The sequence below is a fragment of the Scardinius erythrophthalmus genome (genome assembly GCF_964197995.2).
Source record: "Scardinius erythrophthalmus genome assembly, chromosome: 1".
NCBI classification, from domain to species: Eukaryota; Metazoa; Chordata; class Actinopteri; order Cypriniformes; family Leuciscidae; genus Scardinius; species Scardinius erythrophthalmus.
The window spans coordinates 69436290-69456239 of NC_138221.1; the positions used below are offsets into that span (position 1 = coordinate 69436290).

The 19950-nt window shown below is 36.1% G+C and overlaps 1 protein-coding gene across 1 annotated transcript; it reads left to right on the forward strand.

Moving 5' to 3' along the window:
• Nucleotides 1-1787: 1787 nt before the first annotated feature.
• On the forward strand, nucleotides 1788-19742 carry LOC308696545 (protein NLRC3-like; the record flags this gene model as incomplete). Its single annotated transcript, XM_081375342.1, has 4 exons — nucleotides 1788-2086; nucleotides 8573-10525; nucleotides 18807-19002; nucleotides 19620-19742. The coding sequence occupies 4 exons, from the start codon at nucleotides 1788-1790 to the stop codon at nucleotides 19740-19742; spliced, it is 2571 nt and encodes an 856-aa protein (XP_081231468.1).
• Nucleotides 19743-19950: the final 208 nt, after the last annotated feature.

Consider the following 19950-nt stretch of genomic DNA (forward strand, 5'->3'; position numbering starts at 1 on the left):
AGTGAATTAAATGCCATTTAAATAAAATGTCTCAAAATTCAGTTGTGTTTTGTGCATGTTTTCTGTGTCCACATACAGGTCTGGAAAGTCTCTCATCAAGGAGGAAGAGGAGGAGCAAACTTCCTGTAAAATGGAATGATGAGTGTATGATGAGAGAGTGGAGGAGGAGAACCGGACCTGTAAAATGAGTGTGTGTGAGGAGAGAGAGAGAGGAGGAGGCGTCTGTTCACACTCAGAGAGCAGCATCTCCAGTATCCAGCTGTGTGTCCATGAAGAGTAACCACTCCATGCAAGTGCCCCCTATGTTCAGTGATGGACCATATCCAGTATCCAGCTGTGTGTCCATGAAGAGAAACCACTCCATGCAAGTGCCCCCTATGTTCAGTAATCAGTGTTGGGGAAGTTACTTTTAAAAAGTAGTGTTTGCTCGTTACTCGTTACTTTTTTAAAAAAGTAATCCGTTACTTTACTTAGTTACCCCATTTGGAAAGTAACTTTTTACGTTACTCGTTACTATTACGTTACTTTTATGTTGCTTGACTTTGGGCAGAACCCAATATCTGTTCCTAAATATGTAGACATAAAGTTATACAATGGAGGACATAACAGGTAATTATTTTGTGCTCTTTATTATAAAAAATAGTCTCAATTTCGAAAGAAAAAAAGTCCTTCTCATTGGCGCTGCTGTGTGCGGCAACTTTTATTCTCAGCCGGCTCTGCATCATGGGGTAGAGTGCGACACTCCGCGATGAGCAGCGCGGCCGCACCACTTCTCTCCGCTCCGCTCCCCCTATCCACCGAACTTTAAATTTCGGCAACAGCCAATAAAGCGCTCCTGCTCTCTAACACCGGTGCGAGAAAAGAGAGAAAAAAATATTCTCTTTTTTGAGAGAAAAAAATATATTTTGTTTAAAAGTACACATATTCAAGCTTTCTATATATTTCTCAGGTCTGTGAGACAAGTATAGCTTATCTGAGTTTCGGTTCATTTACAGTATGGAGACGAGCTCCAGTTCACGCGCTGGTGCCGTCATGATTATTTTGCATGCCATATTTACTTATTTATTAAATTCAGGCAATTAATTGGTTGGTAAAACATTGATTAAAATTAAGATACAATTAATACACAACGAAATTCGTTTTAAAGAAAGTCTTTCTACAAAAACAAACTTAATAAAGTGGTCTAAATCATGTCTGCCCACTCCATTTATCTCCCGATATATTGCACAAAATTATGATCTTACTCATGCTTTTCACTTTTCATATAATCAACATAGATTAAATTATTTATTTATTTATTTTATTTAAACATAAATATGAAACTAAATAGTTTTCTTTAATTTACTTATTAAATTCAGGCAATTGATTGATAAAACATTGATTCAAATTAAGATACAATTAATACAAAACGAAATTCACTTTAAATACAGGTTTTCTACAAAAACAAACTTAATAAAGTGGTAAAAATCATGTCTCCACACAAAATTGTTATTTTATTTTTAATTTAAACATAAATATGAAACTAAATCGTTTTCTTCAGTTCTCAACAGTTCTCTTCTCTCAAGCGCACAGCTGAGGCAGTGTCGCTGTCAAATATATCCATGAGAAAAGTAACGTTGCGCCGAATTGAAAAAGGAACTACGTTTCGTTACCAAATTTTTAGTAGTAACGCGTTACACTACTTTTTACCCGAAAAAGTAGTTACGTTACTGTAACGCGTTACTTTGTAACGCGTTACACACAACACTGTCAGTAATGGACCATATCCAGGATTCAGCTGTGTGTCCATGAAGAGTAACCACTCCATGCAAGTGCCCCCTATGTTCAGTGATGGACCATATCCAGTATCCAGCTGTGTGTCTATGAAGAGTAACCACTCCATGCAAGTGCCCCCTATGTTCAGTGATGGACCATCTCCAGTATCCAGCTGTGTGTCTATGAAGAGTAACCACTCCATGCAAGCGCCCCCTATGTTCAGTGATGGACCATATCCAGGATTCAGCTGTGTGTCTATGAAGAGTAACCACTCCATGCAAGCACCCCCTATGTTCAGTGATGGACCTGCTGTGACCTCTGACTCTGACGTGTGAGTATCGTGAAGTTCAGGGCCGGTCTAGATTCTGTTGGCGCCCTAGACGAGATATTGCAATAACACACATACAGACAAATACAAGTGTGCGTATGGTTGCACAAATAGTTGTTAAAATAAAGGGCCAACAGCCTATCTAAAATATGTGTCCAAATTGAATATATTTATAGATTATAGTCTTGGAATCCAGATAACTAGTTAGTCTCATTAGCCTCTTACCTGGCGACCCTATTCTTAAACAAAGACTGGAAAATTACATATCCAAACTTAAATGATTGCTGTACTGTATTTTTCTTTTCTATTAATTTAACCCTCTGAGGTCTGAGCTGTTTTCTGGGCCTGGAGGTGTTCTGACATGCTCTGACATTTGTGCTTATTTCTGTTACTTGTGACATTTTCATGGCTAAAGTCTGATTACACTGTATTCAGCACAAACTCTGCTACAATAATATATCAGCAGCATGTATATAAAAGTTAGTAGTTTTGAGATAATAACATTTATGCATGGTTTGTGAAAAAACAAAAAAAAATTGTCACTGAAATAAGCTCATGAAACCCATACTGATTATTTCTTCATAAGACTTTTGAAAATTGTATCACGTAGCCTAGAATATTTGCTTCAAAACTATGTGAAAATCATCCTGACTGCTCATTCAGAGAAGACAATATATTGATTTAAAAATTTTACGACGCGTTTTGTGTGAGAAAGCTCTATGCAAGAGGCGTGGACATCTCATTATTATGTAAGCTTTTCTCACCTGAGAAAGACAAAAGACACTCCCTAATGGCCCTATTAGGAGCTATCAGGCCCTGCCATTCTGAGCAACCTTGCACAAAGAATGAGGAGATTTAAAAAAGAATGGCTTTTTGATGGTTTTTAATGTATTTACAACACAACATAATGACAAAAAAAAAACACATTATTTAACACACTGAACTAAAGACAGAGACTTGAACTGTCACACACCTTTGTGCCATTCCTGAAACATAGTAGGCTACATACCTTTCATTTCCATGGTGTTTTTTCACTTTAGCATGTTCATGTATGGAGACTTATGTGAATGTTGAAGTCAGCAGGACTCATCAGTGGCATCTTGTTCCTCTAAAAACAACAACAACAACAACAAAACAACTGTGAACATGCTGATATCAAGAGAAACTATGCTGCACAATTTGGGGAATATATTTTAGATTTTTCAGGTTAAAATAGCTTTTTAAAATGTACAGAATACACACACACATATATATATATTAGCCTACTTTTACCATGCTGCGTTTTATTAGAATATAAAAACACCCTCGTGTTGAACACGTTGGCTATACAAGCACTGAAAGGTTGCCTATCATTCTAGTTCACATTTCACATTTCATGTTTCTGTCTACATGTACATATATGACATTAGGCTTAGTTCATGTTTTTACTCCAAACTCATTTCATAACATACATTTTAATCTGGCACGACCAGTTTAACATGTCTTACCTTAAAAATCTTCTCATCTTCAAATCGCGTTCTTCTGAGGTAAATCCGAGGTAAATTCAAGGTAAACAGCACAGCACAGCACAGCTTATGTTGTCCAAACCCGATGAAAGCAGAGAAGAGTAAGTTATGAAGTCTCTGCTTCTTTGTTTTGAGGTGATGAGGGCGTTTACAGGTCTGCGTTTCTCCGCATGGATCATTTGCATGTCAATCGCTCGTGCGCGCGTGGGTGTGGTCACATTATAGTTAATGAGGACGCGTTTGAGAAACTGTACATGCCGCTGCTTTCGTATGGATTACTTAAAAATAGAATATTTGTTTTTTATATAATTTACATACTTTAAAAATAGAGATTCCAAGCGTTGTATAGACATGCGTTTCAAGTCTGTGTGACAAACATTCGCTGAGTTACAGGTCATTTTCTGTCGCGTTTCAGAATGAGTTTCACATTGAGAGAGACGGCAGAACGCGCATCATGTTTATTTTCTTTGTTTTACGAAAAACACAACATTTTGTTTTTATTATGAGTGTACACAAATAAAAGAAGACATTTAACAGTTTTGAATGATGTACAACACAAGTATGTAAAATCAAAATCAACAGAGTAATTTGCACTGATATAAAAAAAAACGAGCAGATCACGCCGGCGTGATTGCCGACCTCAGGGGGTTAAAACCTGTGCCTGGGCACCTAAACCTGCAAGTCAGAGTGACAAATCCAAACAAGTTGTCTTTCAAATTTGTCTCAAACTATCAATATGCTCTGGGAGTTTTAGGCGCAGTAGCCAATATGGCCGCTAGGTGACATTCAAACTCTGAACTTACATTAAATGTAAATGAAATGAAAAAGTTTCCACTAGTGGTCCGTTCAAGTTAAAATATTCTAAAGTAACTCCTCAAAATATGAAATAAACATCAACGACTCAAACAAATTATAGTTATGATTCTTACATCATATATGAAAATATATAACTGACAAAAAGCAACAACATTGAAAGTCAGCTTATAAAAATGAATTGTCTAATTCTAATCGTAATAAAATTACGTTTACACTACTTTAATACAAAGATTTAATGCTCTGTTTGTAAATATAATTTAGAAATGATACTTTTGTGTGCAGAGGGTTTATAGAATGTTTCTAATTGTATTATTAGGGCTGCTTGATTATGGCAAAATCATAATCACGATTATTTTATAGGTGGGTGATATGATCAAAGTCTTATTTCATGATATGAGTCACTTTAAATGTCAGTGAAATTTCACAATTATCAATACTTCAGCAAAAACTAATACAAGGTTAATTATTGTAAGTCAGTGGCTCTCAGATTGGGGGCGGCACAGAAGTTCTAGAACATTCATTTAATTAAAAATATGTAAATTAAATGTTCGATATTTCCACTTTTGTTAAGGGCTGTGTCAGTCAGCGTGATAACTGAGTACCATCGGCAGTGGTAAACCAAAACACATTTTTGTGCCTGTGAACGCTGTTTTACCTGGATATCAGGACACGAGTGAAGTACAAAGCTTTGTTTACAAAAGAAATGATAGGTTAGCAACCAAATGTTTCATCGCAACAATGGAAACGTTTGGATTCGTGCCGAATGTGAGCGGAACGTACATGAGAGCCCATAAACTATAATTAAACCATATGTCGGTTTATTCTGTTTTGTGATTTTTCACAAATTTAACAATAAAATATTCCATGAATTAGCCTTGAGGGAAACTAAATTATAAGCAAAACCGACAAAAAATACAACAGAACAAAAATACAAATAAAAAAAAACACTGCTTTAGGTTTTACAGGAAGATGTGCTAATTGTGGTATTCAGATAAGTAATAGCCTACAACAGAAATCTAATAAAGTAATCAAATATAAAATAACACTCCTGCATACATTAAATATAGACTAATACTTTTTAAAACTACAGTTTAGTAATTCAAGAGCAGTGAGTGATCTTATCTTTGTCTTTTGTTGTTGGATTTAGCAGATTTATTAGGCTGCTGTCACTTTAAGAGCTGCACGGATCCAATATACTGTTACACGCGCTCTTTCTCAGTGTTTACATTCACTTAAGGGTACGTGTACATGAAAACAATTTGCTTAAATAGGAGAAGTTTTTCCTTTGAGTTTCACACGTATTGATGATATCATTGTCAAAATGATTGCCATTCACACAGATCCGTGAGAACGACTAAAAACGCTGTATTCTGCTGCCAGACCATTAGATGGCGATGTAACACTATAGATTGATCAAGTAATACAGGGCTGCCAACTCTCACACATTCACCGTGAGACTCATCAATTGACACTTTTCACACGCTCTCACGCCACACATCCACTTTCTCACGCAGAGAAAAATCGAGGACACGAAGACCGTTTTGGCGCTTGTAAATGTGACGTGACAGATCGCTGTTAGCGCCTCAGTTCAAGTAAACCAATCATCTGTTACTTTTTATTTAAAGATACAGTACAACTTACCAGAAAGGTATATGCCTCATACATAATATCGATCAATGAGTGTCTTTCAACCAGGGAAAGAGGTCAATAAAACAGCAGGAGAACAATTATGGCACAGAACATTATTTACGTCAGGAAAGCCATTTAATGACCATAGCACGTTAGTTGACTAGAAACAATTGCTATAGAGAGGAGTATTTTGCTAAATATGTGCACTATATTACATATTTATTATATTTTTACTTGTCAATAAATAATTCTTGTTATAATGAAAACCACATTTGTAATTTAATTTGATATTTTTAACCTTCAACCCTCTGAGGTCGGCAATCACGCCGGCGTCTATAAAAATATATATTTACAAGGTAGATGTAAACAAATTTTAAAAGGTAAATATAAGCCTTTTCTTTAAATAATTTTTATTGTGTTTTATTATTGACAAATTTGGGGAGAGGATACATATTCCAAAACTGAAAATACAGTATGAGAATTAACTGCACAATTACTGGACATGTTTTCCTTGGATATTATACAATTTACAAGCACAATTTGTGGAAAAAATAAAATAAAATTGAGATGCTTCCAACTGTGAACCAATGCTCTTGCATTCTTTCTTGTGGCTATAGGTGACACACCTGAATGAATGGCTCATTAAGTATGTGGGCCCCATTGTCTCCTCAGGTGTGAACCACTAAATATGCATGTTGATGTTCGATCGTTGACGCCCTTTGCACATATTGCCTTTCCAAACCAAAAGTGTTTTACAAGATTTAAATCAATGTATGTTTTATGTGAATGATTAGGCAGGATGATTTTCACATCATTTTGAAGAAAAAACACTAGGCAACAACATCCATTAGTCAAAAGTCTTATTGACACATATTTAGTATGTGTTTTGTGGCCTTATTTCAGAAACTTTAGTTTTTAGTTTTTTCAATAACCATGCATAACCATTATTCTCTCAAAAATACAAACATGTAAATGCATGTTGCTCACATATTATGGTAGCCCTGTTTGTGCTAAATAGAGTGTAATTACACCTTTGCCATTAATATGTTTATAAGCAACTGAAAAAAGCACAAATGTCAGGGCATGTCAGAACATCTCAAGGACCCCAAAAACCCCTTAGACCCCAGAGGGTTAATAATACCAGCTGATAGGGCTCTCTGTATGTTTACAGCATTATTTGAGATTTTTACTATCTATCTACTGGCCATCTACTGTTGCCTACCTAATATTTATCCAAATGAGTCAATATTGACAAAATTTAAATCAAATCCCAAGAATATAATTGAAATCGTGAAAATTGTGTTAAGCAATAATACAAACAGTACCTACCAGTCATTGTACCATATAAACATTGTAACATGTTGTCATTAAACTTAAAGGGGTCGTATAATGCCATTTTTGTACAAGTTATTATGATTATTTAGGGTCTAAATGAAAAGTTTGTAATACACTTTAATTAAAAATTCTCATTAGTATTGTAAGAAAACACTAATTTTACCTGGTCAAAAACAGCTCTGTTTTCAGCACGCCATTTAAGTGTCTTTAAATGATAATGAGCTTTGCTCACCCCGCCCTTCTGTTCTGTGCATACACAGTTTGTAATAACACAATAACCATAACGCGTTGTTCATTATAAACGTGGGATTATGAATTATATTGAGAACGTCGTACATAGAAAACATGCCGTAATGTATCCTGAGTGTATACCTTAGCCGCATTCATTGTAAAGCATGCCATCTTCAGCGGTTCGGATTTAGGAACATCAAAATGATGCTGTGTTCCTTATTACACCCAAGAACAGAACACCACAATCGCTTAGACGCCAATCTGCTCATAGACAGTGCTCCAGCGTATCAACAATGACGCGCGGACTATGATTGACAGCTCGCTCACGAGCGAGGGCGGGTCTGTGTTGAAATGCTGCTGTCAATTAACAATCGTGGGAGGGGCGTCCGACTGTGTGACGTTACTAGGTCGAACAGCTTGATTTGAGAGAGGCGAAAACATATAAGGAGATTTAATAAAAAAACACTGGATGGATTTTTATCATTTAATGATGGTTGTGTACAGGCACTGCCAACACACATTTCAGTACAATCAACTTGTAAAAGTGCATGTACCATTATATGACCCCTTTAAGTATCATCTGTCACCATTTACAAGTAAATCAATTACATGTAATCATTTCACATGAACACTGTTTTTTCTTCATGTCTGTGTTTCTGTGATATTTTAAAATAATGGTTTCTGTTAAATCTGGTCAAGAATTTTAGCCGCCTTTCTCTTTTATTCGAACATTTTGACCACTGAAATATTGATGTCTAATTACTTTTAATATGCAGGTCATTATCTGCCCCCAAATGCCTGATGTGCATAATTCATTAACAGTTCGTTGGCAACATGGGTAAATAAAATCTGTGCGAGAACTTGCGAGGATCTCCATGTAATATATTAGGAAGTCAGTTTCTACATGTAGTATGTTTTTTATATTTATTTTAACAGAGGTTTTTGTGTCTCTGTCTTCTTAATGTGTTTTCAGTGGTGGGAGAGCTGACCAGATCAGAGATGTGTCCTGTCAGACCAGCACATCCTCCTCCTGTCAGAAACACATCAGTCATCTTGACACAGAAGCAGCCCTGCAGCTCGATTCTCACCAGTCAGTGCATGATGATCTGCAGAGAGTCAAAGACCACCACAAAACCAGCATGAAGAACAAGTATGAGAACTTATTTGAGGGAATCAAACTACAAGAGAATCAGACCCTCCTGAACAGGATTTACACACAGCTGTACATCATAGAGGGAGAGAGTGAAGGGGTGAATAAAGAACATGAGGTGTTACAGATGGAGAAAAGTTACAAGACCCTCCAAGACACTCCAATCAACTGCAATGACATCTTTGATCCTTCACCTGAACTAGGATATGAGGAGAAGAGAAGAGAGAAGAAAGATAAAATCAAGACTGTTCTTACTAAAGGCATCGCTGGAATTGGAAAAACCGTCTCTGTGCAGAAGTTCATTCTGGACTGGGCCGAGGGAAAAGCCAATCAGGGTGTAGATTTCACGTTTGTGCTTCCATTTAGAGAGCTGAACTTGATTCGAGATCATCAGTACAGTCTTCACAGACTTCTGCTGGACTTTCATCCTGAACTTCAAGATCTGGACTCAAAGATTTATGATGAATGTACAGTTGTGTTCATCTTTGATGGTCTGGATGAAAGCAGAATTACACTGATGTTTTCAGGCAGTGAGAAAGTTTCTGATGTGACTGAGTCTTCATCAGTGGGTGTGTTGATGTCAAACCTCATGAAAGGAGATCTGCTTCCCTCTGCTCTCATCTGGATCACCACCAGACCAGCAGCAGCCAATCAGATCCCCTCAGAATACATCAACCGTGTGACCGAAATTCAGGGATTCAATGACCCTCAGAAGGAGGAATATTTCAGGAAGAGAATCAATGATGAGCATCAAGCCAGCAGAATCATCTCACACATCAGAAGAGCAAGAAGCCTCCACATCATGTGTCACATACCCGTCTTCTGCTGGATCTCAGCCACTGTGCTTCAAAACATCCTGAAACAAGATCTCAGTGCAGAAATCCCTCAAACTCTGACTGAAATGTACATACACTTCCTCCTCATTCAAACTAGTATGAGGAACCAGAAGTATGAAGGGAGAGATCCAGAGAAACTCCTGCAGTCCAACAGAGAAGTGATTATGAAACTTGCTGAACTGGCTTTCAATCAGCTGATGAAGGGCAATGTGATGTTCTATGAGGAGGACCTGATTAAGAGCGGCATAGATGTCACTGACGCCTCAGTGTATTCTGGGATTTGCACTGAGATCTTTAGGGAGGAATCTGTGATTTATCACAGGAAGGTTTACAGCTTTGTACATCTGAGCTTTCAGGAGTTTTTTGCAGCTCTGTATGTGTTTTTCTGTTATTTACACAAGAACAGTGAAGTTCTGAAAATGTTCCTCACAGGACAGTCCAGAACTCGGTGTACGATTGTTTCTCTGAATGTGTTTCTGAAGGGAGCAATGAATAAAGCCTTGAAGAGTAAAAATGGACACCTGGATCTTTTCCTTCGATTCCTTCATGGCATCTCACTGGAGTCCAATCAGAGACTCTTACAGGATCTGCTGATTCACACAGAGAACAACCCAGAGAGGATCAAGAAAATAATCCAAAACCTTAAAAGACACGAAAACACAGAAAGTTCAAAAGACAATGTCAGTCCTGAAAGATGGATGAATCTGTCACAGTGCTTGATTGAGATGAAGGATAGTACTCTTGTTGAAGAAATGCAGGCATTTTTACAATCTGATACAAACGACAAACACCTTTCTCTCGCACAATGTTCAACTTTGGCAAACATGATCCTGATGTCAGAAAAGGTGATGGATGAGTTTGACCTTAAAAAGTACAACATCTCATCACAGGAGAGTCAATGGAGACTGTTACCTGCTCTGAGGAACTGCAGAAAAGCTATGTGAGTGTGAAAATATGAACATAATTTAAACTGATTTGAAATATGAACATAATACATCTCATGTAGGCTAATAGTTTAGTTAAATGTACTGTAATGGTTTTTTCATTTACATAAATTTAAAGTGTCTACAGATTAAAATATTTAAAATCATTATTTTAATTTGTAATTGTAATTGAAATCCAAGTCATTACATTTCTGAAGTTCTTCAGCAATTACAGTCTTTTCAACCAATGAATTTACATGACTTTTCCATTGTACATAATTTACTGGATAAGGATTAACCCTCATGTGGTGTTCGGGTCATTTTGACCCGGAGAAGATTTTCTTTTTCCCGAAAATACTAGTTAATGTTATCGCTTTGTACTGAAACTTAGTGACTTAATTCACAAATGGTATAACTACTTCTGAAATGTTTTGTGACAATTTTCTTAATTTTTTAGGGGGAGTTTTGTCACCTTGTCACTCTTGTGGTGTTCCCGGTCAAAAATGACCGGACTACAAAAAATAGCTTATAAATCAGTTGTTATGCTATATTATCACCCGACATTGGATTCAATCTTTTTGTCAACTTGTTCTCTTTCAATTAGGACTGGTTTTATATTTCTATTTGCATCTGATTAATCGTAGGCCTCATTTATTTGAGAGTAGGCATCTAATTTTTTGAGTAAAAAAAACATTATTTTTGAATAATTTTGGAAATTTTAAATAAATTCTGAAGAAAATTGCCACTGTTGATCACACCAGTCTACTTTAATATTTAACCAGGAATTTTGTTTTGAAAAACTTTTATTTTGTACAAAATGGCACATAGTCACACTTGTGGTGTTCCCGGTCAAAAATGACCGGACTACAATAAATAGCTTATAAATCAATCATTATGCAATATTATCACCCAATATTGGATTCAATCTTTTTGTCCACTTGTTCTCTTTCAATTAGGACTGGTTTTATATTTCTATTTGCATCTGATTAATTGTAGGCCTCATTTATTTGAGAGAAGGCACCTACATTTTTGAGTAAAAAAAACATAATTTTTGAATAATTTAGGGAAAAAAAAAAATTCTGAAGAAAATTGCCACTGTTGATCACACTAGTCTACTTTAATTTTTCACCAGGAATTGTGTTTTGAAAAACTTTTATTTTGTACAATATGGCACAGAGTTACACTTGTGGTGTTCCACTGGGCCATTGAGGGCCATTGTGGGCCATTGTTTCAATGGGCCATTGAAAGTGAATGGGAGAGACCAATGCAACCAATGAATGGAACAACACAAAATATGTATCATTTTAAAGCTTAGAATCTCAGCTTTTTAATGGATCTAATCACTTTGATCATCTCCTAACATCTGCTGAGTTATCACTCTAAAACTGAGTGTACCCCCCGCAGGCGCCACCTAGCTGCGAAATAAATAATTATAATATTTTTCAAAACTATTACCTTGATCAACTTAAAATAGGTGTCATTTGAAAGCTTAGAGTCTGAAATTTACAATGAATGTAGCCAATTTGATAAACTCCTAAGTAGTGCTGAGTTATTTGCTGATAAATAAAAATAAAAAAAATCATAATTTATAAACTACTTTTTTGTATTACATTCAGCAATATGTCAAATACATCATACAGCTCTGATAGTCCTGTGTCATATGTCATTTGAAAGGTCTCAATGAGTAGAATACAACAAGCATAATTGTTTCAGGCTTTTTTACTAAACTTGAGCGAGGTTTTTCTAAAAGAAGCCCTTCAAGAGACCCATGTGTAAACCATGTATGGATGCTTAACCTGTTAAGCTGCAACCCCACTTTTGAAAAATCCCCAGAAATGACATACCCAAACTGAAACAGATACAGTTCATGAACCCTTTGTACTAAAAGCACAAGTATGATCTCATTTGAAAGCTGACACCTGGCAGTTTATTGTAAATGTAGAATTAAAAATTATCATAATGACAAAAATTGTTATAAATAGCTTCAAAGTTTTGTAAAGTTATTAGAAATTAATTTTTATGAAACATCCTCATGAAAATAAAATTGAAGTTGGCACTGGAGCAATCTAGAAATGCACTACAGCTAAAGCCACATGTCTAAACATTTTATGTTTAAAATCTGAAGATAATAAGTCCAAAACTCTGTATTTAGTTAAATGTTTTTCAAGACCATGTCAGTTGACTTTATTTTGATTTGACGCTAAGATGCTTCTGATGTTTATTGTCATCTTCTAACCATCTATCCAGTATATTGTCTCTATTGTTTTGTGGTGCAAACGAGCCCCATTCAGTCTCAGTCTCCCCCTGCACACATTCACACCTCTCCAGCCTGGTTATGGCTCTAAATATGCATTTCTTTTGTCTGCATTATACTTACTAACGACTGGCTATTCACAGGCTATTCATAGGGTTTCAATCCCTAAATTCTTTTCTCAAAGTTCACCTCACATTTTAAATAAAGAATAAAGAACATTCTTGAATAAAGAAACTTTCAGTAAGCATTCAAAAAAACATAAAAGTATAACTTCTAGGTTGCAGGTGCACCTAGGGCTAGCTAGCATGTTAGCTTAGCACACCATCAATACACGACCATTTATGAGATTAAAACCATGTTTGTGCTCCAAACTTACTTTTATAACGCAAGTGGAGTATTTTAAATAATCTTCTGTGATCTAATTTGGCTTCAGATAAAAAAATCAGACAGAAAATATACTATTGTATACTGTTCTGCACAATGATAGTCTATATAGATTAGCATTACATTATAAATATAATCTATTATTATGAAAATACCTGGCATGTCTTGAAAAATACAGGTAACTCAAATATCATTGCAATCATGTTTATTATCTTCAAAACCTCTTTATCTGCATTTTACAGCGCGAACTCTGTAGCTTTGTGTGTATCAGTGACGTCCTGGAATGTCACATGATCATGGCTCTTCTTCATGTTCCATATATGGACAATTATTGTGCATATAGCGCCCTCAGGCTGTTGGTATGGATTGAAAACACAGTATCAGAGTATGCAAGCGCTCATAATGATTACATCGACGCATTTGGGTATAAATTCAATAAATATTATTCCTGTCTATAGAAATATGATGTGAATCTATGAGAATATATCAATATTTCTCCAAATCTGCACATTTTTGAGCTAAAGCCCTGAGGGACGTTGTTTTGTGTATCGCTGTCATGACGACAGCACAGGAGTTTTTTATGAATGAAAGCAGCTGACGCGCATTTTTCATATCAAAGGTATCGACTCATTTTTTCATTTCATAACTCCTGACACAAATTAAGAAATAACTGTCGCTATAAGTTTCTCAGAATACAATAGTGGTCAAATACTGAAACTTGAGTATTATATCTTTTTAATGATGTATAGTTTGTCAAAGTATAACATTAAATCTGATAGTAACTTTGAGCTATATATATAAAAAAACGCTTCAGTGCGCCGACGCACTGGTGAGGCTTAACAGGTTAATTTTAGACACATTTCCGCTCGTAACTTCATGATACATGCTCCGATTGTGGAAAATGACACATCATTATTTACAGCAGATGCTTACAATTAAAATGAGTCCAAACTCAACATAATCCATCACTCAGAACTAAAGATATTCCTCATGGAGTTCTAACACAAAAAAATATCACAGACGCACAGACTCACGTAGCCAATCAAGGTAGCTTAGACTTGGCCTTTTTACTCGTATCTTCATGAAAATTATATCGATCATGAAAAATGGCACATCGTTATTTACAGCAGGAGCTCACGATTAAAAAGAGCCCAAACTCAATATATTCCATCAATCAGATCTAAAGATATTCCTCATGGTGTTCTAACACAGAAAATACCACAGACGCACCTAGCCAAGTATATACTCATGAAGCACTCGCGTTTGGTTTTCGCTCATAACTTCACGAAGCATGCACAGTTCGTAGAAAACTGTACATCATTATTTTCAGCAGACTATCACTATTAAAAAGAGCCCAAACTCAGCATAATCCATCACTCAGATCTAAAGATATTCCTAATTGAGTTGTAACACACAAACCCCCACATGCGCTCACAGAGCCTTGAATATAGTTGTAGCCTAGCACTTATGTCGCGTTTTAACTCATAACTCAATGAAGCATGCATATATTGTGGAAAATGGCACAACATTATTTACATGAGGTTGTTAAGATTAAAAAGAGCCCAAACTCACCATAATCCATCACTCAGATGTAAAGATATTCCTCGTGGACTTCTAACACATGTCTCTCCCATTCACTTTAAATGGCCAATTGAAACAGTGGCCCTCAATGGCCCAGTGGAACGTCACAAGTGTAACTCTGTGCTATTTTGTACAAAATAAAAGTTTTTCAAAACAAAATTCCTGGTGAAAAATTAAAGTAGACTAGTGTGATCATCAGTGCCAATTTTCTTCAAATTTTATTTTATTTTTCCAAAATTATTTAAAAAATAATGGTTTTTTTTCACTCAAAAAATTAGATGCCTACTCTCAAATAAATTAGGCCTACAATTAATCAGATGCAAATAGAAATATAAAACCAGTCCTAATTGGAAGAGAACAAGTGGACAAAAAGATTGAATCCAATATTGGGTGATAATATTGCATAATGAGTGATTTATAAGCTATTTTTTGTAGTCCGGTCATTTTTGACCGGGAACACCACAAGAGTGACAATGTGCCATTTTGTACAAAATAAAAGTCTTTCAAAACAAAATTCCTGGTGAAAAATTAAAGTAGACTAGTGTGATCAACAGTGCCAATTTTCTTCAGATTTTATTCAATATTTCCAAAATTATTCAAAAATAAAAAAATATATACTCATAAAATGAGATGCCTACTATCAAATAAATGAGGCCTACAATTAATCAGATGCAAATAGAAATATAAAACCAGTCCTAACTGAAAGAGAACAAGTGGACAAAAAGATTGAATCCAATATTGGGTGATAATATTGCATAATGAGTGATTTATAAGCTATTTTTTGTAGTCCGGTCATTTTTGACCGGGAACACCACAAGTGTGACTATGTGCCATTTTGTACAAAATAAAAGTTTTTCAAAACAAAATTCCTGGTGAAATATTAAAGTAGACTGGTGTGATCAACAGTGCCAATTTTCTTCAGATTTCATTTAATATTTCCAAAATTATTCAAAAATAATTTTTTTTTTTTACTCAAAAAATTAGATGCCTACTATCAAATAAATGAGGCCTACAATTAATCAGATGCAAATAGAAATATAAAACCAGTCCTAACTGAAAGAGAACAAGTGGACAAAAAGATTGAATCCAATATTGGGTGATAATATTGCATAATGAGTGATTTATAAGCTATTTTTTGTAGTCCGGTCATTTTTGACCGGGAACACCACACGTGTGACTATGTGCCATTTTGTACAAAATAAAAGTTTTTCAAAACAAAATTCCTGGTGAAATATTAAAGTAGACTGGTGTGATCAACAGTGCCAATTTTCTTCAGATTTCATTTAATATTTCCAAAATTATTCAAAAATAATGTTTTTTTTACTCAAAAAAGGAGATGCCTACTATCAAATAAATGAGGCCTACAATTAATCAGATGCAAATAGAAATATAAAACCAGTCCTAACTGAAAGAGAACAAGTGGACAAAAAGATTGAATCCAATATTGGGTGATAATATTGCATAACAAGTGATTTATAAGCTATTTTTTATAGTCCGGTCATTTTTGACCGGGAACACCACAGGAGTAATTGGGTTGTGAACACCAGACAAGGGTTAAGCATTTTTAGAAAAATATATTCATTTTCCTGGTCTAGAAATCACACTTTTAAATTAGGCTACCTCATATCTAGTTGTGGTGAGGATGTATTAAAATAAGAAATATCTGGATTTAGGTCAGTGGTTTCCAACCCTGTTCCTGGAGTATCCCAGCACTGTACATTTTTGATGTCTCTCTTATCTAACACACATATTAGAGGTCTTGGAGTCTTTACTAACTACCTGATGAGTTGAATTTGAAAATGTGCAGTGCTGTGGGTACTCCAGGAGTTTCTGAGCCTACTAGTCCAGGCCTTAATGCTTTGGTACTGTAACCGTGATAGGAGCATAGAAAACGTAATGTGGCTTGGATGGCTTGAGTCCTTGTAGAGTAATTTACTATGGCTTAGAACACGGCTCAACCATTCAAAATCAAGGTCCAGAACTATCTGTTTTATAACTAATTATTGATGTACAAGAAGGCTTTTCACACTTGAAATAGTTAACCCTGAGTCATTTTAAACCTTTACACTGATCATAATTTCCCTGGGGTTAACAATTAATCTTGGGTATTTATAAACTGATGTTTCATGCTGTACACTTCTAAACCCTTGGTTAATGTTCTTATTTGCATATTTGCGGTGTTAGATTCATTGATTAGATGAATGCTGCATGCAACCCGTTTACATGAAGGCTTTTACATTGTGCATCCTCATATTATGTATTGCCGACTGCTATCAAGTTTTTTTTTGTCTAAATGGACTTTTTGGATTGTAAAGGGTACAATGAAAAGGTATCTTCTTCACTCCAATTGGTGAGTTTTCTGTTGCCATTAGAAATGCTTTCCATTAAACTCTCGAAATTAACTTTGCAACCATTAAAAATGTATGTTATATATAGTATGAATTAGGGCTGCACGATATTGAAAAAAACTTACATTGCAATATTTAGTTTTTCTCCGATATTGCGAAATATAAATAAACAATTTCACCAGTTGATTTGGATAGCTCTATTTAAATATAATTAATCATTCTAGAATAATTGGGGTGATTTTGTAGGGAAGTGAATCTGCATAGTAAATAATAATTTATAAGCATAGATAAATACATTAGAAGAAAGATACAATTGAAATGAGCAGTGCTTTGTTTTTCACTGTATAAATGAAATATAACTAATATAATTAATTACCGTAATGAATACAATTTATTTTGGTTAAAGCTAATTTTAACAAAGCTAATTTTGTTGCGTATTTTGTCATTTATATTAGTTACTATGGTTTAAAATATGTCTTTATAGTTTTGATTCATTTTATTTCAAATTGAGTTCAATATTTAATTAATACAGTTTATCTTTGTTAAAGCTATAAAAGTAATTTTCTCTTTCTTTTTTGTGGTTTGATCAACATTAATATCACAGACAGCTGCAGGTACATTAAACTGCTCTCCCTTTAAGATGAATGCCCGGACTTAATATAAATTGCACACATCCATTTTCTTTCTCAATTGTTTACAGCACACAACCGACTGTGTTTACGAGGATACTCGCCGAGACAGACATTTTGACTTAATTTTATGTGCATGTGTCCGTTTAAGCTTGAAAGAAAGAGAAAAGGAACTGAATTCGGCGTTCATGTGCTGTCTGCGTGGCTTTGTGTGTGCGCACAGAAAACAGCATGCAAGTCCTCTTGCGCTTGATGCCTGACTCAACTTAAAAACGTGCAAATGATCAACTTTCACTCTATGATGGTTAAACTTTGCAAATAATCCATGACTATCCATCAATCCATGACTATCGTGGAATCGGTCCTGAAACGATACATTGTGTAGCCCTAGTATGAATGTGTATAGTATGAATGGAAACCGGATGTACTACATCCGCCATGTTGTCATTATTATGTGACCTACAAGCATCAGTTATGTCGCTTCACTGCCATTCATAAAACCTTTCCCTTGGCCTCATGGGATAGTAAAGTGTCCATTGTATGCGCACTTCAGAATCTTGCCAGAAGTAGTAGGTTTTTCGGTGACTGTTTTACAAATACTATGTATTCAGACATACTGCTCTGTTAACGTACAGTTTTTGGCATACTATATAGTATTCGATTTCAGACTGCGTGTCAGTGTTTCTGTGACCATACAAAGCATGTGAACTTGAGGCACTCGATTGGCTGTCCATTGCTAAGTATCTAGCCGTAATATTTTAACACTGTATCATTTCACACTGTGCAAGTTTGGCACTGCAATGCGGGGTTAACAGAGCAGAAGCGGCTCTAATCCTGCTAAACTCACTCCTAACTTACAAGTGTGATATATTTCTTTACCCAGGGTTAAAAGCTGGGTTAAGAATGACTATAACCAGTTGTTAATTGCAGTGTGAAAAGCCCTGTAAGAACATTGTACAGCATGTAATGTAAAATAAAAGTGCAACCCAGGCCTTCCCGCTCTCTAACGTCTCCCCAGTGCTCAAAAGCTTCTCCATTATTAACACAGGACCAAGCTCTTGACTGATCATAACCTTTTAACCATAGTCATCTCTTTTTTCAGGATAACAGCCTGTGATCTCAGTGATCAGCAGTGTGAAGTTGTGGCTTCAGTTCTACAGTCATCAAACTCCTCCCTGAGAGAGCTGGACCTGAGTAACAATCACTTGCAGGATTTAGGACTGAAGCTGATCTGTGCTGGACTGAAGAGTCCAAACTGTGGAGTCAACATACTGAGGTTTGAGTTTCACATTCATTCTGTAAAGTAGCAGATAGCGATTTCTGAGAAACACTGTCAATTTTTGAAATCGACACCCCTCTCTTCATTGCTCCGCCCCTGAAAATAATGAACTCGGTATGCATCACACGTGGATAGGTTGACGACACGTCCTGTTTTTCCTTGGACAGTCCCGTATTTCATCTCTCTTTGAAGTGTCCTAAATTATTATGAGAAAATCATGTTTTGTCCCGTATTTCTTCTTTCCTAAATTGTCTTTGCTAGGTGATCATAAAAGTGAATCGTAGTCTGTCACGCGAGAATAAGCCGATAAGCCAATCTCCTCATTTTGGAGAACAAAATTACCATCTTATCACAATTCGTAAACGATTAACTTGCAGTTGGTGAAGGCGGATATTAGAGAGTAAGGAGATCAAGTCAGACGTGAAGATGTCAAAGAAGCGTGTGTGTACATTTAACAAGGATCTTCAAAAAGAGTTTATCCAGTTGTTATGCACAGTAAGTTGTGAAAAAACAACTCAATGTGGTATCACGCTGAATGACATACCAGAAGTAGTCTCTCTGACAGAGCGCAATCCCAAATCAGTGTTTTTCGTACTCCCAAACTCATTTGTGCTGAGCGTTGTGCTGCACTACCAGTCTCGACCGTTCAACTGTGAGGGGAAACGAGGAGCAAGGCCCGGGGGCAACGAGTCCTTGTTTCCGCCTCCTTGCCCAGCGAGAGACGAGAGTGACAAGGCCGTAGCCCTCACTGTCATCTGAGCGCTGGGGCCCGTGAGTGACTCAGAGGAAGTGGACTGCTCAAACTTTGGGTACCGCTGACTGAATGACCAGCGGCGGAACAGAAACAAAATTCTCCACCCGGCCCTCCTCCAGGGGAAGGAGTGGTGATGACACGCACTCTCGAAGAGCAGACATCACATACTCCGGGTCACTCCTCTCAGGGTCGTTTCCCTTCACTTTGCTGGGG